Source organism: Staurois parvus, unplaced genomic scaffold (genome assembly GCF_062004578.1).
Source record: "Staurois parvus isolate SC_StPar_1 unplaced genomic scaffold, SC_StPar_1.0 ptg000237l, whole genome shotgun sequence".
Classification (NCBI taxonomy): Eukaryota; Metazoa; Chordata; class Amphibia; order Anura; family Ranidae; genus Staurois; species Staurois parvus.
In genome coordinates, this window is record NW_028318033.1 from 2,130,591 (window position 1) to 2,144,938 (window position 14,348).

Consider the following 14,348-nt stretch of genomic DNA (forward strand, 5'->3'; position numbering starts at 1 on the left):
ATATTGTTTTTGGGAGACACATGTCCTAGTGGCCTACCTTGTCCATTCCTCCAGAAGAGAGCATATTTCATCATAAATGCAGAGTTCAGACTTGCTCAGCTCTAACCTGCTGTTTTTGGTTTTTGTCTGGTAATCTTTAGTTGTCAGAAACACAAAGCAATTTGGGTATATTTTTTACAGCTGGCTGTTGTATTTCTTTAGTCACATTACATTTATATGGCAGCCAATTTAGATGCAAGTATAGTTTTAAAGGAAAAAAAACCAAAAACATTCATACTCGTCTCCCACCGATGTCGCAGCTGTCCCACTTCGGCTCTTAAGACTAAGAAGGGAGTGATCACACGACCACTGACTGCTCAGTTCTCAGTCTGTTTAGAATGGAGAGCTGTGACTGTCAGTCACCACTCTCCACTTTTCTCCTCCGGCGCTCACTAGAGCACCAGGCCAGGGAGGGGGCGAGTGAGGCTAGCTCTGACACCAAGCTACATGTTGAGAGGTGGAGCCAGCTGTCAATCAGGCAGCTAGGTAGATCTTGACAATGTTGCCGGGATCTTTCCAGAGTCTGGAGCAACTCTGTTGTGTCTGCTTATAGTGGGCAGTGGTCTGCTATAATCAGACTCTGGATCACTGGAAAACTCTTGTGACCCACAAGAGAAGTATAGCCAAAACGCTTTGACCATACTTCCATTTTTAATGGGGAACTACAGTACTGTGCTAACCTGCAAGTGAAATGTTTCTAATACCCACCAAACAACCAAGCCAGGCTTAGTTCATTACTAGTTGGGGGGGAATTGTCATTATCTAGTAACTTTGTACGGGCTTAGCTGCTGATTGGTTAGTTTTGGCAGAGCCAGCCAATTTGAAGCAAAAATGCAGTGCAGGCAGCAAAGATCACATTTTATTTGCCATGTAGAAGGTAACACCTATGGGCTACAACTGGAGCACAGCAGACACTAGACAGTTGGCTAGGTAGGCTCTGCAGTAACTTGATTGATTCTCTCTGCTTCAATCCCCCACCTGTATTTCTATAAACAGTGATTATTTGAGGATTTTTTTAGTACTTATATCTTTTATGAATAAACACTACCTGATGAGCTGTATCCTGTAACTGACCTGATGTTATTTTTAATAAAAGTATGTCTGCTGACAATATAATATATAATTTTTTTTTCTCTTGTTTAGCCACGAGCAATTAGTGTAGATCTGCAGCCTGATGCAACTCTGCAGGTTGATATATCTGATGCCCTAAGTGAGCGAGACAAAGTAAAATTCACTGTGCACACAAAGGTAAGTCCTCCCCAATTCTTATAGTGTGTTATTAGGCATCATGTTATCAGTTGGTCCATGTATGGGTTTTGCTCCCAGTTGACTTTGGCAATTGTCAGAGGTGCCTGTGATCGCAACATGAAAAACCTTTCTGGCCAATCGGCAGTCCCCTTTTTCTTTTGAATCAACACATACAATTATATCCCTTTTGTTGAATTCAGGTTGCCTGAGAGATGCTGGCATATGATTAGTATTCTTTAGAGATTTGTACACTGGTAAAATTTGATGATGCTGGAAGACTGCAATAGTTTGGTTGTGGGTGTCTGTTACCCTCAAGCCGAATTCTTTGTTTGCTAGGATATACTTGTACGTGCAGCTCACATGTAGCTCCTTGAAGGAGTGAGGTCTGTGGGTTTTAATGCCCTGATTTATTCTAAAATGTGTGTCTGTTTTATTTACATATCTCTGAGTTCCTCAAGGCTGTGTCCACAGACTACTTCCTTGCTCCCTTTATATTCATCATTGCACTGCTATAGCTTCAATGCCGGAATTACATTTGCAGATGATAATAAGGTAATGTAGTGGTGCACAGAAATTAAAATTCTGGACCAAAATTGAAAATTCAGGATGCACTTGGGCGAAAAAATATATTTTTTAAATATAATTGTATTTATAGTCGGCCTTTTAATTAATATCAAGAATTTAAATTAATATGAATTTCAAAAAATACAATCCAGTAACGTAAAATAACTTTTATTGAAAGTAATGCACAAAAATTGGGCAGAAAATAAAATATATATATAAAATTAAAAAACTTAAATAAAGGTGTTTGTGCATTGATGCCAGTAGGACGCGATTTTGCATTGCAGCCAATTATCATTGTCTGCACTTTTATTTGTTCTGTTGGCAAAACGCTGATAACCCTATTTTTGGCCAATACTTTTTGGCAGCCGATATATTGTACATCACTAAGATAATGGGTTTAATTTCCAATGTTATTGAAAAAACATATGGCGAGAAGGTCCAAATGATGTTGAGTGATTTGTGCACAATGATTTATGCATGTGAGAGCTTGCAGTCTTTAAGAGAAGGCAATAACTGTGAGCTATGGTTCATTATCACCCCCCTTCTCGGTTCATGTCTTTTAATGTGCCTTTGTCACGGCACAGATTAGCAGATCTCTGTGCAGGTGTTCTGGTGCATTGCCCCAGTACGTTTGTTGGAACAGTTCCAGAAGTTTTACTCCACCCTGTTCTTGGTTCCCAAACCAGAAGGAGGATCCATCCCATCTTGGATCACAAAGTCCTAAATGGCTTCATTCGGATGTGGAATTCAGCGTGGAATCCTGGTCTGTCAGCTTTGCTTTTATCAGAGAGAATTTTTGGCCTCTGAGGACATCAGTGACGTATACCTGCTTGTTATTTTTCCAGTGCCTCAGCAGTTATAGTTTGTGGTCCTGCCATTCGACCTGTTATCTACACCCCAAGCAATCACTAAAATGCCGGCCTCGGGACTAGTCGTGTTGCATTCCCATTGTGTGATATTTGCAGGACCTCTAGTTGAGGGAGCAGATGGCACATGTTCTGCCCAACATTGTAGCTAGAATAGTCTTGCCAAGGTTCTGGATATGTTATGAACATCCAGAAGTCTATGCTGAAACCAACTCATCAGTTAGAGTATCTGGGTCTAATCCTAGACACAGCTTAAGTCTGTTTTTCTTCCCCAGTAGAAACTTCAAACTCCCAGATTTGGACTCTCCAGTCCAGGAGTCTCCTAATTTTTTGCTTCTGCATGACAGTTTAGGGTTTAATGGAAGCTTTCATAAAGACAACCCTTTTTGCCCATTTCCACTCCAGACCCTTACAACACAACATGTGATGTCGTGTGACAAGTTGGCCCAGCCTTTGAAAAGACTGATTCTCTTCACACCTAACACCGGATTGTACCTGCTTGGGTGGTTCAGAAATTCTGCTCTGGATTTGGACAGGTGTTTGCTTTTAGTTTTTTAGAAGTTCCTCACCATGGATGGCAGCCTCTTTGGCTGGGTAGAAGTCTTGGACACCTTATTGGTGCAGGAGAATGAATAACATCAGAATCTTGTCTGCCGATTGACCTTCTGGAACTTTGGGCATTTTGTTTGTCCCTGCAACACTGGACATCCCTACTGGAGATTCATCCTATCAGGATTTAGTCAAACAATGCTGTGGAAGTGGTGTCCATCAACATCAGGGAGAAAACAGAAATCTCGCTGCAGCAAGAATGGGTGGAAAGTATTCTGTCCCGGTCAGAACTTCATGTTCCAGTCTTTAGGAGGAACCGACAGAGCATGACGTCATCTTCTGCCCGGAGCCACGAGACAGCCCCGCGGCCATTTTAACTCAGGGTCAGTACCATTGCTGCGTACTCTGCTTTTTTTATGTACTGTACACAGCCTTACTACCCTGCCTGTTATTTGAGTTACATTGAATAAACATATTTTAAAATACTACACTATGGGCACCTGTTTCTTGGTTCCCATTGGGAGCTAAATCCATTTGCAGGATCCCTGTAGTACTCACCTATCACCACCAGAGGGACGGAGCTTTTGGAGTCTGGCTGATAATCATACCTACCTTAAGGGGACCTACGGATCTCTGATATATCTTCCCAGGTTGACTGATCCACATATTGGAATTCACCCTCTCCATCTACTCTAGGATTCCAGGAGTTATTCATTTATGCGCATTTTCCATGCGCGTCCGGATTCCAGGAGTTATTCATTTATGCGCATTTTCCATGCGCGTCCGGTGAGTGCGCACTCTTTCCATTGCTTCCTGGTCTTCATCAGCTTTTTCTTGGGACTATATATTTATATTAGCTAATAACCACGGACTATTTGCTTTTTACACTCATTTCTCAGCGCTGCACTTTGTTATTACTATTCTGTTGTTTACGGGTACACTGTGATTACCTCTAGTGCTAGCTGCTTGGTTAGGAGCGCTCACTTTATACCATCCTTATCCATGTTTCAGTCTTGTCTGCAGTTTGCATCCCTATTGTGGACACGGCTTCAGCCAGCAATTCCTGAACTCGGAGACACAGGGATGGATGAATGGATGGGATGGTCCCTACATTTTAAGGGATCCTCCTGGCATAAGCAGTGGATGCTCTGGTGGCTCAGTACAGCCTGATCTATGGTTCCTCATCTGCTTCACAGGATTGAGGTGGAGGGCATTCCGGTGATTCTCATAGCTTCGGGTTAGTTCAGGGAGATGTGGTTCCCCAAACTGATCAGATTCCTGGGAGATGCGCAGTGGGTTCTTCCAGACTTTGTGTCTCCGGTCCCAGGGACTTATTTACCATTCTGCTTTGTGATTGCAGATTTTATTGGCATGGCTGTAGAAGCCCTTGTCTTCTACAGCCAGAAATACAAGCATTTTGAATTGGTGAACTGCAGGATGCTAAAGGCTAGGAAGCCAACTTCTGCAAGGTCTACCATCGCACATGGAAGGAATAGTTTGCTTGTTGTGAGGCACAAAGCTTTTGCCCCAAGAAATTCTCTGTGAGGTGACTCCTGGACTTTCTGCATATGGGCCTGCAGCAACCGTTGGCCCTAAGGACCATCGACTCTACAAATTTTGAGAGCCTTTCATGTGGAACATAAGAAGAGTCAAAATTTCAGAGTTAGGAACTGCAGAATATCGGGGTGCTGTGAAGAGGTTCTACAGCTTACACATGTCTTTTGCAAATGTGTGCGAACTAAACCCTTGTTTTTAAAGCATACTGTTAGACAGGCTAATTCGGTTTGTTTGCAAGTTGGTTGGTAAGTTGAGTTGGGAATTTTTTTTCTTTTATTCTTTGACAATATTCTGGGCTGGCTACAGTTTTTTTTAATTCCTCTGTCCCCCAGTGAACTTGAAGAAATGGATCTAATTGCAAAAATCCAATTTTAAAGCAGAATGAAAGCAAAATCTTGATTGGTTAAACAGAACTAATATACCGTTCCCTTGCTTTTTTTTTTTTTTTTGTTAATTTGGATCTATTTTGGTTAAAATTTGACACAATCTAATTTTGTCATGTGTTTTTATGTATAGCTGAAAAAGAATGCAAGAAAGATGCTGATAAACAGACTTTCCTTCATAGACGTCTCCTTTTTTATATTCTGTTTTTTCATTTCAAGAATACCAGTTCTATTTGCAAAGCTAGATGTTTAACAATGAGATGTTGTAATTATTAAATAAAACCTGTTAGCTTCTCTTCATTCAATGTGGGACTATATAAATTGCAGGCGAATACCTAACAGTCTTGTATTGTGCTGGGAAATAACATGGCCTATGCAGTGCTAAACATTGAAAGCTTCTGCAAATCCTGAGAATTGCACCTCAGACTTCTCAGATGAGTAGCCTTTGGAATGGCAGTGTTCCTACAGGTTTCCTTATAGAAATGAAAAGTTAAACACCAGTTTTACTTTCACAGAAAATAAATAAAATATACGTAAAATGAATTTATTTGAATGGATTAGAAAATTATAAGTAGGGTTTAGAGTGCATTTTCTTTAAAGCCCAACTCTAGTTCCCTTTTGCACTCTTGCTGCCCATTGAAGCAAGTAAAACGTAGTCTGGGAGAATACATTCCAGGGAATTAAAGCAGTTGTAAAATCTCTTAATAAAATGAAAAAAATGTTCCGGCCTGCAGGATTAAGTCATACTGTAATAGTTTGCAGCACATACTAGTACATTATGAGAGACTTGCCTACCAACAGAGCCCTTCAGTGCTTGGCTGTCACTGCTCTCCCTGGTCCCCTGCACTTCTATGTTAACCTGGTCATCTTGTAGGTTCCAAATCTTTAACCTCTTGAATGGCTGGGCTGCTGTGACTTTACTCTTACATTCATACGGGAGTTGCTTTGCCGTGGCACAGAAAACAGGCCATAAATGCGGTCTGATCTGCGCATGCATGACTCAGATTGCATAACCGCTGACAGGAAGGGGGGTTATTAAGGATAGAAGAGACCTCCTAGGATCTTTTTTGTTTTCAATACACTGTCAGCGGATCTTTGATGCTTGGGTTTACTACCACTTTAACCATTTCCAGTCCAGAAACTTTTACCCCCTTCCTGTTCAGGCCAATTTTCAGCTTTCAGCGCTATCACACTTTGAGTGACAATTGCACGGTCATCCAACACTGTACCCATATGAATTTTTTAGCATTTTTTTGAGACAGATAAAGCTTTATTTTGGTGGTATTTATTCACCACTGGGATTTTTATTTTTTTTGCTATGAAAATGTCCAAACATTTTGAAAAAAAGGTGTTTTTCTTATAAAATTTTGCAAATAAATAATATTTCATCATAAATCTTGGCCAAAATTTATTCCGTTATCTTTTTAGTAAAAAAAAAAATAACTCAAATTGGTTAATAACCAAAAATTATAATTTGTAAACCTTTTTTTTACATTTTTGTTTTATTTTTTATATTTGTTTTTTTACATACTGTCACCATGGTAACACTGTACTACTTGTTGGGGGTGATGAAGTTTTTTTTTTTTTTTTTTTTACACTGATTGCTTTCACACCCATAGAGGCTGTAAAAGCAATCATTTCTCCTTCTCTCTGGCTGCATTCTTGCAGCCATTGAGAAATACTGCGTGAGCTGAGATTTGGTCACAGCTTGTCACATGGTACAAGGCTGTTGTGAATAGCCTTGTACCATGTGACCTCTGTGATAATTCACAGATTTCACACGTAGTAAGCAATGATGTCAGAAAGTGACATCATTGCTTACTACTCTGCATGTGATCACTGATTGGCCAATCAGTGATCACATGATCAGGACCTCGCACAGAGGTCTGTCTGACGATCGATATTCCACTGTGTCCGGAGGACACAGCTGGCACCGGATCGCAGTGCTGCGCTCTCCCAGGGAGCGTGCACAAGCAGGGGGCATGGAGGCCGTTTATAAATGGTCACCTGCCCCTGCACTGCCACTGTCTGGCCGTTTATATACAAAGGCCGGATGGGAGGTGGTTAACTAAGCTTCCTGCATGATTATATTGGTGCAGGGAACTAGCACATGTAGCATGTGCCAAAATAACAAACAGAACTGTTTCAGTGATTTCTGCGCCAACCATGCCAGGTTCTATTTCAGAGGTAAAAGAAACTGGTATGGGTTCTACACCTAATTAACAGAGGGAATGTGGCAGTTTTAAATATAGAAAATTTTTGCAGATCCCTGCCAGGTTGAACCTGGGGTACAGGATGTGAGCTGTCAGCAGACAGCTTGCATTCCTCTCTCTGTTTTGTACCGTGATTACACTGCACAAGCATTGTTAACAGTCTTCCCTGTTGGTTTAGCTGAGTAGGAAGGGGGGGTAAGAGGGGGCAGGCAGAAGGATCAGAGCTAGATGAACTGTTCTGATGTATCTGTCACAGACACAACTTTGAGCAGATGGCTTCTAATTTTCGTTTTATTCATTAGGAGCAGTATCTGCTCTATTTACTCCGCTTTGAAGAGTGGTGCAGGCATACATCCTGCACCACTCTGTTTAAATTTTTCCCATTGTATCAGTGGTTGTTAAGTTGGATGTCATCTATTTGCATATGTACACGTGTCCATGTACCCTGTCCATGGGTGTCTTGGTGATGATGATCATGGTTCCAAGGGAGGGTGCTCTGTTTAAGTTTTGCTTAACAGCAAGTGGCAACATTTTCAAAATGGTGGTTAAGCCATGCTATTAGTACCTGATGGTGGCTCAGTAATGAATATTGGAAAGATTCAATATTCAGTGTTTTGTAGTGCACAGAACCTGCCAGGCCCTCAGTTCCCAGGGGTGTTGTAAACAAGAAGCAGATTATGCCCTTCCAGTACGCAGTTGCTTGATGCTGATAAAATGCAGTGAAACATAAAAAAAAAACAGGGCATGCATTTTCTATAAACATTATGTAATATCCTATTTTTTTTTTTCCCCCCCAGAGTTCATTACCAAACTTCAAGCAGAACGAGTTCTCTGTGGTGAGACAGCATGAAGAGTTCATATGGCTGCATGATTCCTTTGTGGAAAATGAGGAATATGCCGGATATATTGTAAGTGTAATAATATTGTCTGCCTTTATACTTCATTTATTGTGCTTCATGAGCTCCCATGTTTAGCTTTGCTGTAATTTTTTTTTCTAAATACTTATCTGGGGGATTACATATTTTTAATTAATATTTTTTCTTAGCCTCCATGAGCAATAAGTAAGCTGCCGGGGCCATCTGTGCTGAAAAATGTAGCTAATAACACCCTGTGTAATTACAGTGGAGCGAGGCAAAAATAACAGTTTAATTTGGAAAAGCTGATTGTATCCATTTATCAGCCAAGCATAGAATGTGTACCAGACAGGCCGATAACAGAGGGGAAACTATGTAGACGTAAAACCCTGTCTTGGCTGTATATATTCAACAACAGATTCATCAGTTTTAAAGCATTGGGGAAAAAAACTTGTATTGGATTTCTAGCGTAAACGGCATAGTTTAATAAAAGCAGAAAGGGGAAGGGAAGTTGGTTCTGGTCAGTAAGACTTCAGCTGTGGTTTTACTAGTGCATGTATGAACGTGAAAGAGAATCTATCAGTTTGCATATTAGCACATAGGGGCAAGTGTATTTACTGTTCTCTCACATATATATTCTTATTATAGCCAAATTTACCATCCTAACGCCTCCAACAGTTTTTACACTACATAGACAGTAATATACCGAAACGTGCGTATTGTTCCCGATTGGTGTGCTATTACTTTGTGGAACGTTTCGCCGAATGGTTCACGAAATATCGGCGTTTTTGTGGTGAAATCGGTCCCATAGGAATGAATGGCAGAATGTTCAAAACTAGAGTGGGAGCTGACAAAAGCTAGAGTGTGAGCTGAAAAATCAGGACATGATTTCTAAACTGCCATCACTCCCTCATTTTCAAGCCCACCTACACAAATCTTATATCAAAACGTTCAACTATCCCTGCTGCCACTAAAAATGTCCACGGCTAAGCCATAGTCCTGATAGTTTTCACAATATGACCATTTGTTTGCAAGTCATGCCACCCATTGACATTCATTGAAACTGCACTCTAGCCACCTCAAATTTGAAGGGCAATTTCTAAACTGCGACCACTCCAGTTGTAGACTACTGGTGGAGGCAAGAACACTTCACACAATTTCCACAGAAATTGTAGCTTTTCTAGTTTTTATTTTGTTTTTTGTAAGATTCATAAACCTGAACCTCCATCCCACTGCTACTTAGATGCTCTATTCGAGCACTTTGGAAATCTGTCCCTGTGTATATGGGGGAGCATTGGACCATATACGATGCAGTGCGGGGGCCTGAACAGCCAGTCACCAGGCTGGAACTATGGGTTTTTTTTTTTTCTAAAACTGGAGAGTGCAAAATCTGGTGCAACTCTGCACAGAAACCAAATGGCTTCCAGGTTTTATTGCCAAAGCTGAAGTTAGAAGCAGATTGGCTACAGCTGCACCAGATTGTGAGTGCACTAGTCTTAGTAAATCTACCGCACCATCTTTTGTGCAAAAAAGTTAACCTGTTTACTTTGGTACAAAGCTTACACAGGGTTTGGACACCCAAACAGGGATTTGTTGCAAGAGAACCTGTAACTTTGCTCTAAATGAGCAAAGCTGGTCTCATGAAGGACGTTATAAAGTGCTATGTGCAACACAGCTGTTTCCATCTTCCAGATTACTACTTAAAAAATATATATTAAACATTTTTTATATTTTGATAGTATTTAGTGGAAACTCTTTACTATATTGAAGTAAAGTTTTTGTTGTTCCCGTGTATATAGTATAATTAATGAGACCTGGCTATAAATAGGAGTGTATTAGACCTAGGGTACTATTACTTTGCCATAGGCACAATATATGGATGTAGCAGACTTCAAAAGGCACCAGCCAATCCACTGAGCTAAAGATGTGCCTCCTCACTTAGAATGATCTGTCTGCCCCGGAACCAATATGCAGCCAGTTCTCACTGAAGGCAGGCATAGTTTTACCAACCTTTGCCAGCAAAATAAAAATAAGTACACAGTACAAAATTACCAGCTCTCAGCCCTTAGGCCTCATGCAGACAGGGCATTTTAGCAGCCACTTTTAGGGGCGTCGGGCTTTTTTTTTTTTTTTTAACTGCTTCCAAACAGCTATCCTATGTGTCCAAGCACCCACACAGACATTTAGTAGCAGTAGCATTTAGACAGCAGGAAAAAAATAAAACCCAGGGCCAGTACATCCAGGAGCAGCGTTTTGCCAGAAAAAAACGCTTGCCGCATGCAAATACAGCTAAACGCGCCTAAACACTTGTTAATGCTAGACGCAGTTAGTGCTTGAACGTTCATTTCAGTGCCAAGAATAAATTCTTATTCTGGCCAATTAAATGAATTAACGCCCAAACGCTTGGTGCTTGTAAATGCGCTTGAACACTTGTGAAAGCATTAGACACTTTAACAATCGTCCGTTTTTTTTTTTTGTTTTTTTGTTTTGTTTCTGCCAAAATGTTGCTGCCAAGAGGAGGAGCATTTTCAAATGTCCTGTGTGCATGAGGCCTTCTAGCTGGCAAAGGGGGGCCAAGATTAAACCCTTTTCTAGTTTCCTCTAGGTTTTTATTTTAATTTGCTGCTCAGGCCAATTATGACATTTCTCACATATTAAAATCTGCATTTTTTTTTTTTTTTGATTTTTTTGTGAAAATTACTTAAAACCCCCAAAATGTATATATTTTCTGAAAGTAGATGGCCTGGACAATAAAATGGTTGTTGTTGCAATTTTTTATGTTACATGATATTTGTGCAGCCCTTTTATCAGGCACAGATTTTCAGGGAAAAAATACAATTAAAGTGTTACTAAAGTCAACTTATTTATTTTAACAAACACGTTGTGCTCGCCTGCTCTGTGCAGTGGTATTGCACACAATGGTCCTGATCTTCCTTGTCTCATGTTCCCTGCCAGCGATCTTGGCTCCTCCTCTTAGGGTATCCTCATAGGAAGCTGTTTGATATGGAGGCACACAGTGTCTGCATGCTCCCAATCTGTGTGTCTATGGAGCTGCGCCCACTTTCTCCTTATTGCATTTGATTGACAGCAGCAAGAGCCAATGGCTCATGCTGCTGCTTGAGTGCTGTGTGAAGAGGAAGAGAGAGGAGAAGAGATTTATTATCTATTACAGGTACTTGTATGGTGCTGTCAATTTACACAGAGCTATATATATTTATTTTTTTGTACATTCACATCAGTCCCTAACCCTCCAGGGAGCGTCTACGGTCCCTAACTCACATTCATACATACACATACTAAGGCCAGTTTAAACAAAGCCCAATTAACCTACAAGCATGTGTTTAGAATGTGGGAGGAAACTTGAGTACCTGGCGAAAACCCACTCCGGCACAGGGATTCAACCCAATGATCCCTGTGTTGCCAGGTGGAAGTGCTAACCATTTATCCACTGTGTTGCCCCATGCACAGCGCTGGATGTATTCTCCCTTCTCTTCTCCTTTATATAGGGAAGGGGTGGGGCAGAGAAATATTAAACGTTTTTACCTTTTAATCCAACACACACACACACACTGAATAAATGGATACCAAACGTGTCAAGATTTAAAATTTTGTTGCTGGACTTAAAAAATCTTCATATGTAATGCTTTGAAAGCCTTTACGGGTTACCAGAGTGAAATTTAAGCTCTAGCTTTAGAATTATTGTCTGACATTAGCAGTGATACCTCATGTACAATTACCATATACATATGAGACCTATGTACGCATTTACTTTTTGCGTTTGAGAACAGGGGGGTGGGGGGAGGCGCTTTTAATTTTTTTTTCTCACAAAGTGTGTGTGTGTGTGTGTTACCCTAGCCAGCAAATAAAACCTATTCTAATATTACATGTATATATTTGTAAGACACACATCATGACAAAATTCCTTTGTGTAGCATGGACTATGATTGTAACAAAACAGGGATATATGAAGAAACCGCAAGCACACGTCCTGGTTACTGCATCTATTAAGACTTGTACAGTGACACATAACTCCAAACTCGCACAAGGTCCCTGAAGACCATGTGTGTCCATAAAACAGCAAAGTGTGAAAATAGTAGGTATTTATTAATTTATGACTGGCAAAGCAAGGTGTGTGTTGTTGCAGAGGGAAATGGAGGAGAAATCTTCCAGCAGGGACACTTGTTTCTGTGACTGCAACCTCTTCTTGTTGAGTCTTCAGGACAAGAAGTAATCTTCCTAATGGCAAAAACTATGCACCTCCTTTTTTTTTTTTTTTTTTTTTGCCTCCCTTATTCTGTCCAAAATAGGAAGAAAAAGGTGGGTTTTTTTTGTTTTGTTTTTTGGGGTTTTTTTTTTTTACATCTACTACTACTTTAAATATACTTGTAGTCTTGAAGAGGACTTCCTGCCAAATTGATAAGGGAAGGTACACTGTGCCAGTGTTTCTTTTTAGATTTTTTTAGGCTATTGTGATTGAAGCGCATTAATCCTCATGCCTGTATAGGCTGCGCTTCAACCATTTGCTATGTAAAGAGGTGTGGTTTTGGAAGAGCTTCTGTTGATTTTTGAGACTGCTGAACATGTCAGACTTAATCCTCTGTTGTGTGGTCGCAAAAAAACAAAAAATAACATGCATTTAAAACTCTGAATTACTTTCTTATATATGTAGATTCCCCCTGCACCACCCAGACCAGATTTTGATGCCTCCAGAGAGAAACTGCAAAAACTTGGAGAAGGAGAGGGTTCCATGACCAAGGAGGAGTTTACCAAAATGAAACAAGAGCTTGAAGCGTAAGTTTTTCATTTATTATTAAGTTATTGGTGAACTGATGTATTCAACAATGTTGTGAGATAGAGTTGCTCAAAGGATGACTAAACTTTGAAACAGCCAAAACCTACCAGCACTCGTTCACTGCCTCCATACTATCTGTACCCCCTTGTACCTACCTCAGACCTATAACTGGCAGTGCTTCTGTCCTCTTCCAAGGTCTGGGGGCTTCTCAGGTCTGTTCATATGTTGCATTTCTCTGTAGGCCCTAATGGTAAAGCCTTCTACTTGAATTACAATCTATTCTGAAACAATAGAGCTGCTAGAGCCGGCATCAATGGCTTGAGTCCTGGCCTGTTTAGCAGGGACTGGCCAGGATTCGAACCATCTGTGGGCAGGCTGATTTTACCCAAGTCAAGTGTGTTGGATTTTTCATGCGATTATTGCTGGCAGCTATTATAGCCACTATCAGTAATCACTATGTTCTCCTGGCGGGGATGGCTCCCCCTGCAGGGAGAACACAATAGCTCCACAGGAGGGAGTCCTTCAGCAACACTGACTGTGTTGTTGGTTGAATGGAGCGATTTTTTTTTTTTCTTTTTTCCTCTCCTGCAACCGGAGGCTGCAGGAAAGCAAATCGCATTACGTATGGCCTGCTTAAGCACTTTTACATCATCATGCAGTCAGACCTGAGGAACTCCCTAAGGATGGCCATGCATTTCACAATTTTCTTGTACAATTTCTGTACAGTATCTTTTAGATTTACCTTCCGCTATGGGCCTACCTGATTGGATACAGTTGAAAGTTTTTAGGTTTGACTTCTTATTATATGGCTTTTGGTAAATTTAAAGGAAGCTTGTACAAGAAAATTTGTAAAATATATGACCAGCTTAACAGGCCAAACAATTCTTCCTTCTGAGTGAAAGTGAAAAGGCTGAATAATATTCTGGCTGTTCTCTTACTATATAAATTCTGCTAATGAAATGATCTTTTTACTTTCAGAGAATACCTGGCTATTTTCAAGAAAACGGTAGCAATGCATGAAGTCTTCCTTTGTCGTGTTGCAGCTCATCCTATCCTTAGAAAAGATTTAAATTTTCATGTTTTTCTGGAGTACAATCAGGATGTGAGTTGAGTATTATTTTGTTTCCTTATTAACCACTTTCCCTCCAGAGGATTCACCACCCCGCCATTTTATGGGATACGGTGCTACGTTACTTTAATTGGCAATTGCGCAGTCATGCAACGCTGCACCCAAATGAAATTTATGTCCCCCCCCCCCCCAAATAGAGCTTTCTTTCCGTGGT

At 40.6% G+C, this 14,348-nt stretch overlaps 1 protein-coding gene across 1 annotated transcript in view; it reads left to right on the forward strand.

Moving 5' to 3' along the window:
- SNX6 (sorting nexin 6) overlaps positions 1 to 14,348 on the forward strand; it is a 47,663-nt gene that overhangs the window by 14,792 nt on the left and 18,523 nt on the right. Inside the window, exons 3-6 of the mRNA XM_089680227.1 lie at positions 1,183 to 1,287; positions 8,217 to 8,327; positions 12,943 to 13,064; positions 14,044 to 14,167. Coding sequence (XP_089536353.1) covers positions 1,183 to 1,287; positions 8,217 to 8,327; positions 12,943 to 13,064; positions 14,044 to 14,167 — 462 coding nt within the window. The remainder of the gene's footprint in view (positions 1 to 1,182; positions 1,288 to 8,216; positions 8,328 to 12,942; positions 13,065 to 14,043; positions 14,168 to 14,348) is intronic.